Source organism: Nomascus leucogenys, chromosome 13 (genome assembly GCF_006542625.1).
Source record: "Nomascus leucogenys isolate Asia chromosome 13, Asia_NLE_v1, whole genome shotgun sequence".
In the NCBI taxonomy this organism is placed as follows: Eukaryota; Metazoa; Chordata; class Mammalia; order Primates; family Hylobatidae; genus Nomascus; species Nomascus leucogenys.
Window position 1 is genome coordinate 98752180 of NC_044393.1, and position 12078 is coordinate 98764257.

Genomic DNA, 12078 nt, shown 5'->3' on the forward strand with positions numbered 1-12078 from the left:
CCCCTCTTCCCAGGTCTTTGTTCTGACATCTTTCCACCACACAAGTTTTCCTTCATGGGGATTTATTTTTTGCCCTGTTAGATGCTGCTCTGCTGCAGTTGTAACCTGATCTCTGGACAAGTTCAAAAAATTTAAAATAATAAGAGCCAGTTGTAGCTGCATATAGGGAGTGGAGTATTCCCCCCCTTTGCCTTTTCTTTTTGTAATTGGGTTTTTAAAGTTCTGTTTGCAAGTTCAACAATGGCCTGTCCTTGAGAATTCTAGGATATGCCAGTACTATGTGGAACACTCCATTGTTGTAAGAATGTTTGTAAAGATTTACTGCAGTAGCCTGGCCCATTGTCTGTGTTAAGTTCCTGTGGAATGCCCATAACAGCAAAACAAGAAAGCAAATGTCTTTTTATATTTGCTGTAGCTTCATCAGTTTGGCAGGTAGCCCATATGAATTTTGAAAATGTATCAACACTTACATGAACATAAGAAAGTTTACAGAATTTAGGAATGTGGGTAACATCAGTTTGTCAGATTTTGTTAGGTGCCAACCCTCTAGGGTTAACAGCAGTTCCTTGATGTGGTAATTGTAACATTTGGCACTGAGGACAATGTTGTACAAGGTCCTTTGCTTGTCTCCAGGTGATATGATATTTCTGTTTAAGTCCTGCTGCATTAACATGTGTTAAGGAGTGAAAGTCTTGGGTATCTGTGATTACAGGAGAAACTAATAAATCAACTTGATTTTTAGCCCTTACGAAGGGCCCAGGGAGATTAGTATGTGTTCGGATGTGTGTAATATGAAAGGGAAAACCTCGATGATGCACCACCTTCTGTAAGGAAGAAAACAGTTGGTAAAGTTGTTCATCAACAATGTGCTTAATTAATGCAGTTTTTATGTTTAGAGTGGCTTGAACAACGTAAGCCGAATCAGAGACAATAGTTACAGGCTGATTGAAATCTTTCAACACAGTTATAATTGCGTGTAATTCAGCCCTCTGAGACGAATGGAAATTAGTATGAATAATTCTATTTTTAGGTCCTACACAGGCTGCCTTTCCAGAACTAGAGCCGTCTGTAAATACAGTCACTGCTCCTTCTAAGGGAGCATTACGGGTGATTTTTGGCAGAACCCATGTAGTTAATTTTAAAAACTGAAAAATCCTATTTTTTGGATAATGATTGTTAAGGCTTCCTATGAATTCAGCTTGCCAATTAACTTGCCAATAAATTTACTTGCCAGTTAACGGAGTTACTAAAAGCCTGTCGAACCTGGTTTTTAAAGACCATCCAACTAAGTCCTCACTCTGAGCAATAACCCCTGTAGGTTAATGGAGAGTAGGGAACACAATGAACTGTAATAGTAAACTTGAATCAATCCTACTAACCTGAGCTTGTTGTATTTTTTCCTCAGTCATTAGTGCTGGTTGTAAGCTACACACTGTAATAGGGAATGAACATAAGGAGAATTTGGCCCACATTGTCTAATTGCTTGCTTTAAGTCTTTTAATATTTTAAAGGGGAATGGCTCCCAGTGTGCCTGAGCATGTCCAGGCTGCTCATCTGGTATGACAGTCACCGGAAACTGCCAAGCATCCAAGTCCCCACTTTCTCGTGCCTGATGAATGGAAGCCTGAACTGTCCCATATTTAATGTTGGGAGGAGCCTGAAGCATCCCTTTGGGATAATTAACAGGTGGACAAGCCTGAATTTTACCGTAATTAACTGGTGGCTGAGTCTGAATTTTACCATAGTTAACGGCAGGTTGTGCAACAACAGGCTCCACAAAGGGCATCTCAGGCTCCCATGCCCGCAGTTCACAAGGCTTAGGCGGGGGTGGTCATTCCGGAGCTTCCCCTGAGGGTGCAGTAGGTTGAACTGTCTCTTTCATATGTTTTTGGAGGTTAGCATATATAACCTCCTGATTCTCCCCCTTTTGTAAACTGGAGCTAGATGTTGAGGTGATCAGGCCCGACCCCTTTTATGCCTGCATGATCTCGTTCCCATTCCTGACATTAGTAACTTATAGACTGTATGTTTTGCCCCTTTTCTTGATTTATGTAGATAGAGGCTTATCAATTTTATTAATTATTTCCAAAGAATTCAAGTTTGATTTTATTGGTTTTCTCTATTTTTTTTTTCTGTTTCAAGATTTCTTCCCTTTAGTATTTCCTTCATCCTCCTTACTTTAGGTTCAATTTGCTGTTCCTTTTCTAAATTTTTAATGTGGTATCACAAATGAGTGTTTTCAGATTGTTGTCATTTCTGGATCTTTAACGTAGACATTTTTGTCTACACATTGCTTTATTGTTAAAGCATTTAGATGAAACCTGGTTCTCACTGCACATGTAGTCCCTAACAGAGAACTTTCCTACTGCAGTGATCCCTGTAACCCAAATAAAGATTCCCTAAGTAATGATCCAGTGCTTTAATAGTACTGAAAATAAATACTATATTTTGCATCAATTTCTGTAATTAAATAGAATAATATATACCTTTTATCCAGGTTTAGGCTTCAGAAACAAAATATAATCCTAGTCTTTTTAGGTATCCCAGTTCAGAATCACGGAGATGCTTTCTCACGCTGCCTGTTCTTTTGGACTTGCCTTTGTTTGCCTGTCAAACCAAGGGATCAAGTGGTCTTTGTTATTTAAGTCATGTTGTTCTGGAATGTAAATTATCCTTACTGTTGGTGCAAAATGTATTCCATTGCCTTGTTCTGCTTTTTAGGGTAGCCATCCTGTGCTTGTATACCCAGGGCCAATCACATTCTATCCTCAAAGAAATGTATGTCTTGTCTCTTACAGTTCTCTTTAGAATTATTAGCAATTTTATAATTATTAAAGTGCTATGTAATTCTAAATAAGGTCTCAGCTGCGGGGTATAATGGTAAATTGAGACCCCTTTTATAATGGAAAAATAATTGGTTATAACAGTGAGCTGGGACCCCGTTACAGTACTCTCAAAGTTTCCATTTTAGTGGTAAGTAGTGTCAGATGTCAGTGTTTAGAACACTTCAATGGTTCCAGGACCATCTCAGGAGGTGAATTTGGGCCCATCCTAGTCAGTCCAGTGAAAGTCATTTACTCTCTTTTGCTTCTAGCAGATGACTCATGAACATACCCTGGAAATACAGGACACACTGTGGACTCAGAGGACATACCTGTGGCACTGGGAGAAAGGGGTATGGCAGCTCAGCTGGGAGGCCTGTTGTGCTGGGCAGGGGTTCAGGGGCTCAAGGGTCTTTCAGAATAACTGGTGACTCTCTGGTTTTGGCCCAGCAGTTTCTTCCAGAATGTCACAGCATGACCCACGTTTTTTGTCGCACTGCAGAGCCTTTGCAAGGTTCAGTGTGGGAGCCACCAGGCATACCAAGCTGAATATTCCTTCTTTCCTTCTGGGGAAAATGCCTGGTGCAAGTTTTTCTGCCTGACTTCGCCTTTTAGAATTCTGACAATGGAGTAGCTATTTAACTTTAAATAAATTGAAACAAAATAAAATTTAAAATTCAGAACTGCAATCACACTCGTCATAGTTCAAGTGCTCAGTAGCCACATGTGGCTAAGGGTCGCCATCTTGGACAGCACAGAACAACCCCGTCCCTGCAGAAAGTTCTATTAGAGCTGCTGATGATCAGGTGGGCAGGTCCCTTGCACAAGTAAATCTGGACAGCTCCTCCCCTCACTTCCTCTCTTTTCCTCTTTCTCAACGTCCTGGCTTAGTATTGTGTGCCAAATCAGAGAGGGGTGCAAGATCCTGATTTTCCAGGTAAGGGAATAGGGGTGTGCGTGGTGGGGGTCGGGACAAATATGCGATTTTGGTGAGGAGGGACCTGTATTTTAAATCGTCTGGTAAACATGTTTTCAGACGATTTTCTCGTTGGTTCCTGTTTCCTGTCTTTGCTAATTTTAGGTTGTAATCTGTTTTGAAGGCTGAGCCCTACAAATTAATGCCTCTTTCAGGGGTTGCTGCTCAGAGGATACTTGCTTTACAAATAAATGTTTCCTTTCGCTGGTTGTGGAATTTATATAGAAACTTTGATTCTTCCAGGGATAAAGTTGGGTGAGCGGACAGAATTAGCTCTGGGGGAGCTGGTGGGAAGAAGACCGTTGGGATGCGTAAGGCGCACGGCTCCATATGTGGCCCCACAAAGACTGTACCCAGGTCAGGATTGGAGGCTCTGCAGTCTGAGGTCTTGTTACAGGGTTAACTGTGTGCTTGGAGCTGCACGTTAGGGAAACTGCCTCCTCAGGGACAGTCCTGGCTTTACTGGGCGTTGAGCTCCCTTTTAGCGGGTGGGAGGAGGGAGATGCCACCTGGTGTGACTCTCTACAGTTCAGGAGAAGCTGGGTTCTGATGGGTGCTTGTTCCTTAGGCACAGAGAGGAGAACTCAGCACCTGAGGTCAGCACCTACGGAAGCACAGTCTCCTGGCTTTGCCTCTGAGTTAGAAACAGCAGAGCAGCATTAAAGAGCCCACATGCTAGAAGGAGGATATGAAGAAACACCCAGAGAATGCCACAAAAACCCAGAATGTCACAGTATTGTTTTCTTGTTGCTGGTGTCCTATCTTCTCTCCTAACACCAGCCACCAAAGCCAATTTTTAAAAATTCTATGATTTCTCTTGTTTACAAGAAGCTGTTTCCTATGCCCTATTCTTGAAGGATAAAGAAATAGTCATTCTTTCAAAAGAAATTTCTGGCTTTTCACAGTGTTTCATATTTGTTGGCTTCCTATGAGGTGACTCTGTCTTTAACAACTACCATTTTCTGCCTGTTTTGGTCAAAGTCAGCTCCAATAAGAGTTCTTCAAATATCTTTCTCCATTGCAAAATGTTTGTAGGTAGCAATGAAATACAACATTTAAAATTAATACCATGTTTCTATAATACTACATATTAATTAATAAAGGAATGGATTGTCATTTTCACAGATCAGATGTGGGCTGGACATAATGATCAATCAAAGGCAAGAAGCAGGGAGATTATCCATTTATTTATTTAACAAACAATGATTGATAACCATTCTTTGCCCAGTATTGTGATTGTCCCCAGGGAATAGAGAAATACAAGACATATGTGGTTTTCCCATCACAAAGCTTGTAGTATAAGAGGAGACAGTAAAAAAAATCAAACAACTTACTTCCTAAAGTAATACATATTCTGTAAGAACCCTCTGGAGTTCAGTGGAACATAACAGAGGGTGTTGCTGCTAGACAGTGGTGTTGGGGAAGACTCTCTGGAGAGCCAAGGTCTGCGGGTTGAGCAGGAACAAGCTGGGCACTAGGTTGGAGCGTGAGTGCTCCAGAGAGAAGGAATGATAACTGCAAAGGCCTTGAAGGTGGAAGGAGCCTAGAAGATTTCCAGGACATTGAGGGTAGTGTGGCTCACACATAGGAGAGAGGAGAGAGCTGATCACGCAGGGCCTATGCACCATTCTGAGGACTTCAGTTGGTTTGAAACCAATAGTAAGCCACTAGGAAATTTAAACAAGAAAAAATATCAAATTTTAGTTTTAAAATAACATCTGATTGTAGAGTAGAAAAGGGATTGAAGGAGAGATGATCAATTAGAAGCCTGTTAAGTTGCATATAATTGACAGTGGGTTGTATTAGCACAAAGATGGAGAGAAATGGGTAATTTTGAGTTTTTTGGAAGTAGAATCAATAGGATTTGGTGATGGGCTAATGAGAGAGAGAGGATAAAAGAGTTGTAGATGACCCCAAGGTTCTGCAGGAGCTAGAAGTTGGTGCCATCTGCTGAGGGGGGAGCCAGGAAGGCAGACAGGATGTGGAGGTCAGGGCTTAATTTTGGCCAGGTTCTGTTTGGGATGCCCATGAAATAGCCAAATGGAGTGAGATACAAAAGTTTGGAACTTTTTTAAGCTGAGTGAGATATAAAAGTTTGGAACTCTGAGGAGGGTGTAGGATACAGACCTCATATAAAGGCATCCAAGACACGAATCTCTAGATAGAGGGGGGAAGGGGCCAGAACCAGTGTGAGGAAGCACTGGAAGCATTTATGTTTGTGTAAAGAAAAAGGAACAATCTGAAAATGAAACTGAAAATGGAGGGTTGAAGAGACTTTTGGGAAATGGAGCAGGAGAAATCAGTGTAGCAAGCTCATGGCAAAAAGAAAGTTGTTGACTACAGGCAGTCAGGGATTCTAGTTGCTTTCATTTCCCTAAAATGACATGGTTATGTTTCTCGATCTACAGGAGTTCAAGTGACAATGGCAGCCCAGTACGGCAGTGTGAGCTTCAACCCCAGCACACCATGGGCCAGTTATGGTGAGAGGGCGTTCAGTGCTCCCCAGACCAGGCTGCAGGGAAGTTAGCAAGTGGGGGTGGGGGATATGGGGGGGAATAGGGGTGGGGGTTCTCCTGCCTTGCCACCCAGTCCCCATTTGAGCATGAGAAAAATATTTCTGACCTCCTTTCTCATTTTCTCCTCATTTGACCTGCTCTTTCATCTTTCTTGACCCTCTGCACTTTCTGCCCATGGTGTGGCTGTAGCAGCTAAGCAGAAGAGAGATTAAATATCCTCTGACTGACCCAGGGCTCGGCACAGTTTCTTACCTCCTGCTTCCTGCAACATGGACACACCAGAACAGCTGGTTGTAGCCTCTCTGATTGTTTTTCTGCCCCTTTCTTCAGCCTGGAGGAGAACTGGGAATGAGGTATGCGGGAGTAATTGATCCCTCACCCTGGCGCCTAATTTCCCAGCTCCTGGTGGTCTCACTATAACCAACAAATTAAACTGGCTGGCTCATTCAGTGTATCACATGGTCCTACATTTTCTTCCTTATCCATAGAAATTGAGAAATCCATATCAGTTGAGATTTTGCTGGTTTAATAAACTATCCCAAAGTTTCATAGCTTAAAACATCAGCCATTTAGTTGGTTCTTAATTCTGTGGGTTCACTGGGCCGTTCTTGGGTCTGGACCAGCTTGGCTCATCTCAGGCACTCGCTCATGCACCTGGGGTGAACTAGTGCCTGGTATGCCGCTGAGTGGTCTTGGATAGCCTTATGGACATGTCTGGTAGTTAGCAGGCTCTCAGACAGCAAGGGTAATAGGGATAACTGGGCCTTGTTGTTGTCATCAAGAAGGCTAGTCCAGGCTTCCTTTTAAGGCAGTTGCAGGAGGAGCAGAAAGAAAAGGCAAGCCACAGTGCATAAGCACTTTTGGAGTCTCTGCTTGCACCAGGCTTTCTACTGTCCTACTGTCCAGAGCAAGTCATAAGGCCCACCCAGTTTCAACAGTTGAAGGGACAGATAGCATCTTGATGGGAGGAACTGCAAATCTACATCCCAGAGGCATGCATCCAGGGATGGGAATAGATTGCGGCTACATTTACAATCTCCTCTATGGATTGCCACCCATATGCTGTCAACACTGACTAACTGTTACAGTGTTGGAGCTGGCCTTTGGTGCTTTGTCATTTTGCCTCCCGTGATTCTCCTACTTCCTTCCCTATGGCCAAAAAATGCCCTCAGGATATCCTTAGGACAGAGCCTCCCGCTGTGATGCTAACTAAAAATGTGAACGCCAGCCCACGTTTTTCCTTAGATAATCTTAGCCCTCCTGTATCCAGTGTTCTCAGTCATATCACTTTCAGAAATATGCTTCTTTCATCCCAGAATTCTGGTTATCAAACGTGGGAAGCTGTATTTTAAGAATAATGATGAGTTGTATAACCCACTTCCCTGGCTTCTTAATGGGAAGAAGAAATGCTTCATTTTGAATATAAATTGGGAAAATAAATCTCCACTACAGATACGCTGAAGTCAAATCTTGGATTACCCCCTGTACGACCTTATTTAGAAAGGAACAGCTGGCTGGGTGCAGTGGCTCATGCCCGTAATCCCAGCACTTTGGGAGGCTGAGGCAGGTGGATCATCTGAGGTCAGCAGTTTGAGACCAGCCTGACCAACATGGCGAAACCCCGTCTCTACTAAAAATACAAAAATTATCTGGGCGTGGTGGTGCATGCCTGTAATCTCAGCTACTTGGGAGGTTGAGGCAGAAGAATCACTTGATCCCGGGAGGCAGAGGTCGTAGTGAGCCGAGATCATGCCACTGCACTTCAGCCTGGGCAATAAGAGTGAAACTCTGTCTCAAAAAGAAAAAAAGAAAAAAGAAAGAAACAAACAGATATTATTGGCAACTCATAGTTCTCTTCTGAAATAATATTATTTCTTCCTCTGGGCTACATAGCTACAAAAGATCAGACTAAGAAGCTCAAAGGAATCCTAAAAAGCAAGACTGAAGATAGGACATTAAGGGAAGGGCCAGTTGCCCAAGTACTGCAAAATGAGCATCAGGCCCACAGGACTCTCTGAGTGCAGCAGTAACATCAGGAGAAGCCCCCACAGCCAGTAACAGAGGAGGGCACTGGGGGTGAGGACTCTGCAGGGGAATCTATTAGAGGTAGATTCTAACAGCATGGCTTTTTTTATTTCTTGATGTCCCAGGGCCTGGAAGGCAAGAGCCCAGAAATTCCCAATTGAGAATTGTGTTAGTGGGTAAAACTGGAGTAGGAAAAAGTGCAACAGGAAACAGCATCCTTGGCCAGAAAATGTTTCATTCTGGCATTGCAGCAAAATCCATTACCAAGAAGTGTGAGAAACGCAGCAGCTCATGGAAGGAAACAGAACTTGTCGTGGTTGACACACCAGGCATTTTCGACACCGAGGTGCCCAGTGCTGACACGTCCAAGGAGATTACTCGCTGCATTCTTCTGACCTCCCCAGGGCCTCATGCTCTGCTTCTGGTGGTTCCACTGGGCCGTTACACTGAGGAAGAGCACAAGGCCACAGAGAAGATCCTGAAAATGTTTGGAGAGAGGGCTAGAAGATTCATGATTCTCATATTCACCAGGAAAGATGACTTAGATGACACCAATTTGCATGACTACTTAAGGGAAGCTCCAGGAGACATTCAAGACTTGATGGGCATTTTTGGTGACCGCTATTGTGCGTTCAACAACAGGGCAACAGGCGCTGAGCAGGAGGCCCAGAGGGCGCAGTTGCTGGTCCTGATCCAGCGCGTGGTGAGGGAGAACAAGGGAGGCTGCTACACTAATAGGATGTACCAACGGGCTGAGGAGGAGATCCAGAAGCAAACACAAGCAATGCAAGAACTCTACAGAGTGGAGCTGGAGAGAGAGAAAGCACGGATAAGAGAGGAGTATGAAGAGAAAATCAGAAAGCTGGAAGATAAAGTGGAGCAGGGAAAGAGAAAGGTGCAAATGGAGAAGAAACTAGCAGAACAGGAGGCTCTCTATGCTGTAAGGCAGCAAGAGGCAAGAATGCAAGTGGAGAGTCAGGATGGGATACTTGAATTAATCAAGACAGCATTAGAGATTGCTTCCTTTATTTTCTCACGTCTGTTCGCAGAAGATTAAACTTAATGAAAATCTGCTTGTATTTTCTGCAGATTCTCTGGCAACCTTGCCCCATGCTTACTTATTTAGCATAGTCAGAGTGCTCTAGTTTCTGTCTCTCAGGCACTCATAACTAAGGACCACCACTAGCCATTGGTAGATGTTTGATTGACTTAACGAGAGAGGGACAAATTTTCAATTTGTGAAACTCCAAAGCAGAAAGTGTTGGTGCTTGCTACCTTGTGAATTCTTCCTTAGACATACAGAGAAAATGTATGCAAGAGACCAAAGAAGATGGCTCCAAGCTATATCATGTTACCTCTAATAAAATCTTTTCTTCTAGATTCTTTCTATGTTAGCAGATAACCTCCCCTTGTAGCTTCCACTCACTTATTCTTGCTTTCAGAGTCACATTGATCATCTTACCCATGTGATTTGTTAGAAAGAAAGATCAATTCTTTGTTTGCAGTAGGTAATCTTGGAGACGATTGTAGAATTATTTCTAGATGAGTGTCAATTTATTTAATTCCATTGTCATATAAGGAGTCAAATTGTTTCTTATCATTTGCTCATTAAAGAACAGAGACCTGTCTGGAAAATCAATCTCTACAAATTCAACTAAATAATGATCCCCAAATGCTGAAAGAGTGAAAGACAGCAATTCAATAGATAATAGAGCAATGTTTAGTATATTCAGCTGTATCTGTAGAAACTCTTTGACCAACCTCAATTTAACCAATTTGATGAATACCCAGTTCTCTTCTTTTCTGGAGAAAGATAGTTGCAACCTCACCTCCCTCACTCAACACTTTGAATACTTATTGTACATCATCCGCACACTTCTGCCCCCACTGCATTGAATTTTTTGCTTATTGTGTTTATAATAAAACTTTTCAATTATCTCATATTTGTGCAGAATTGGAACCTGTTTTGTCTTGGAAAATACTACTGCTACTTCTAATAATACAGGGATGAATTTCACTTTATGGTAAAAGTTCAAGATGATTTTGGAGCTAGACTTTTTCTACCCTCATGACATCCCCCCTTCCCCCTTTTCCTAGAAGATTTGAGCCACAATCTCAACCCATTTATCAGCCAAAGACCACAGCTTCCTTGGATCTTCATTATGTGCTGATGGAAATTATGTGTAACCAAGGTTTCTGAGACCTGTGTAGTTTTGTTGGTGTAAAAATTCCCTTTAATATAGAGATAGCAATAGTTGAAGTTCCTATCCCTTTTCTATTTTTCTACTGGGCTCTCCTCACCTAATAATTTCTAGAAATCCTGAAAGCATGTTTTCATGTTCTACCAGTATGTCCTAGAGGTCACATGTGACTTATGCCAACTTTCCATGTTCTGCCATCTTGAAATTGGCTTCTCCATGCTGTAAATCATTTTGTCCAAAATAGGATATACATTTCTTCCTTATTTCCCCAAAGCACAAATAAGTTTAGACTGTACATTTAACAAAAGTTAGCAAAGGCTCAAAGATAAGAGAAGCACCACACAATGAAATGTGTGATTCCTTTAGAAATAATCACTCAGGGTAAGACAGCTTCTGCCTCTCACCTATTGTATTACAACTGTCTGTAAGCAAATATTTGAACAAAAAGCCACACATACCTCCCAAGAGAAAGTACATTCAGGTTTAATAGGAAAAAATCTCTAACTGCAGTGGTTATTATCAGTGTAACACACACTCAATTATTCTTACCCTTGCATTCAGGTTAATGCTGCAGATGAGGCAAAGAAAAAGGTTCTGACTTAAGAAGCAGTGAGCAGATGAGAAGCCCAAGTGAAAAACTCTAAGAAGAGTGTTGCCTGTTTGCCTCCCAGGAGAGAAGGCAGACAGAAGGTCCTTGGCAAATTCTATGCATTGTGATTAATACAAGAGGAGAGTGAGATATGTTTCTTTCTCTCAAGAATTTTGAGGGTTCATACCTACTCACGCACTCATTAACACTCATTGACTCCTTGTATCTCATGGTCAGTTCTAGAGCAGACACTGAGAATCTAGAGATGAGTAAAAGAAGTTCCGTTTGAGATTGGGTTCGTTCATCTCAGCATAATGCTTTTGAGAGTCATCTGAGTTGTCTGTTCTTTTTTTTTTCTGAGTAGTATTTTATCATATGGATGTTCCATAGTTTGCCTTTCTTTACTTGTTCTTGTGCACCTAATTGATTTATCTTGTTTGATTGCATTGGCGAATACCTCCATGATAATGTTGAGCAGTAGTGGAGATGACAAGCACGCTTGCCTTATTCTTGGCAATGCCTCCAATGTTTCCCAATTAAACAAGTAAGGTGCTGGGTTACAGTAGTATCACTGCTCTGCTTTTCCTGTTCTTAAGATGGAAAGCTCAGATATTTGATTTTAGAACTCTCTTCTTTACTAACATAAGTCTGTAAAGCTATAAAATTTCTCTCTGTTTATGTTTGTCCATATTTTTATTTGGAGAGGTGGTAAAAGAAAATATTATTTCAGTTATGAAAGCTTTTGTGGGAAAATTGGGGAAAAGAGTGGATATTTAAATGTTTGCACAACATGAAAGATCTTCCACTGAGGCACCCATTTTGAATGAAACACTTTGAGTCCACTATCAACTCAGCTGGTAGCTACTTGCCTTGTCCCCAGCCACTGAGAGGACAAGGCAAAAGAGAACAGCAAGGAATTCCCCTGCATGGGTCCTTTCTGGCTGCCTCA

At 42.1% G+C, this 12078-nt stretch overlaps 1 protein-coding gene across 3 annotated transcripts; it reads left to right on the plus strand.

Moving 5' to 3' along the window:
* Nucleotides 1–3599: 3599 nt before the first annotated feature.
* On the plus strand, nt 3600–10282 carry GIMAP4 (GTPase, IMAP family member 4). 3 transcript variants are annotated; one of them, XM_030826385.1, is made up of 3 exons: nt 3600–3759; nt 6207–6278; nt 8465–10282. In XM_030826385.1, exons 2-3 carry the CDS (start codon nt 6221–6223, stop codon nt 9394–9396), a joined length of 990 nt encoding a protein of 329 aa, XP_030682245.1. In that variant the 5' UTR covers nt 3600–3759; nt 6207–6220; the 3' UTR covers nt 9397–10282. The 3 variants fall into 3 exon arrangements, with proteins under 3 accessions (XP_030682245.1, XP_030682244.1, XP_030682246.1); XM_030826384.1 differs by having other exon boundaries at nt 3693–3759; nt 6207–6320; XM_030826386.1 differs by lacking the exon at nt 3600–3759 and adding an exon at nt 6504–6667 and having other exon boundaries at nt 6204–6278.
* The last annotated feature ends 1796 nt before the right edge of the window (nt 10283–12078 follow it).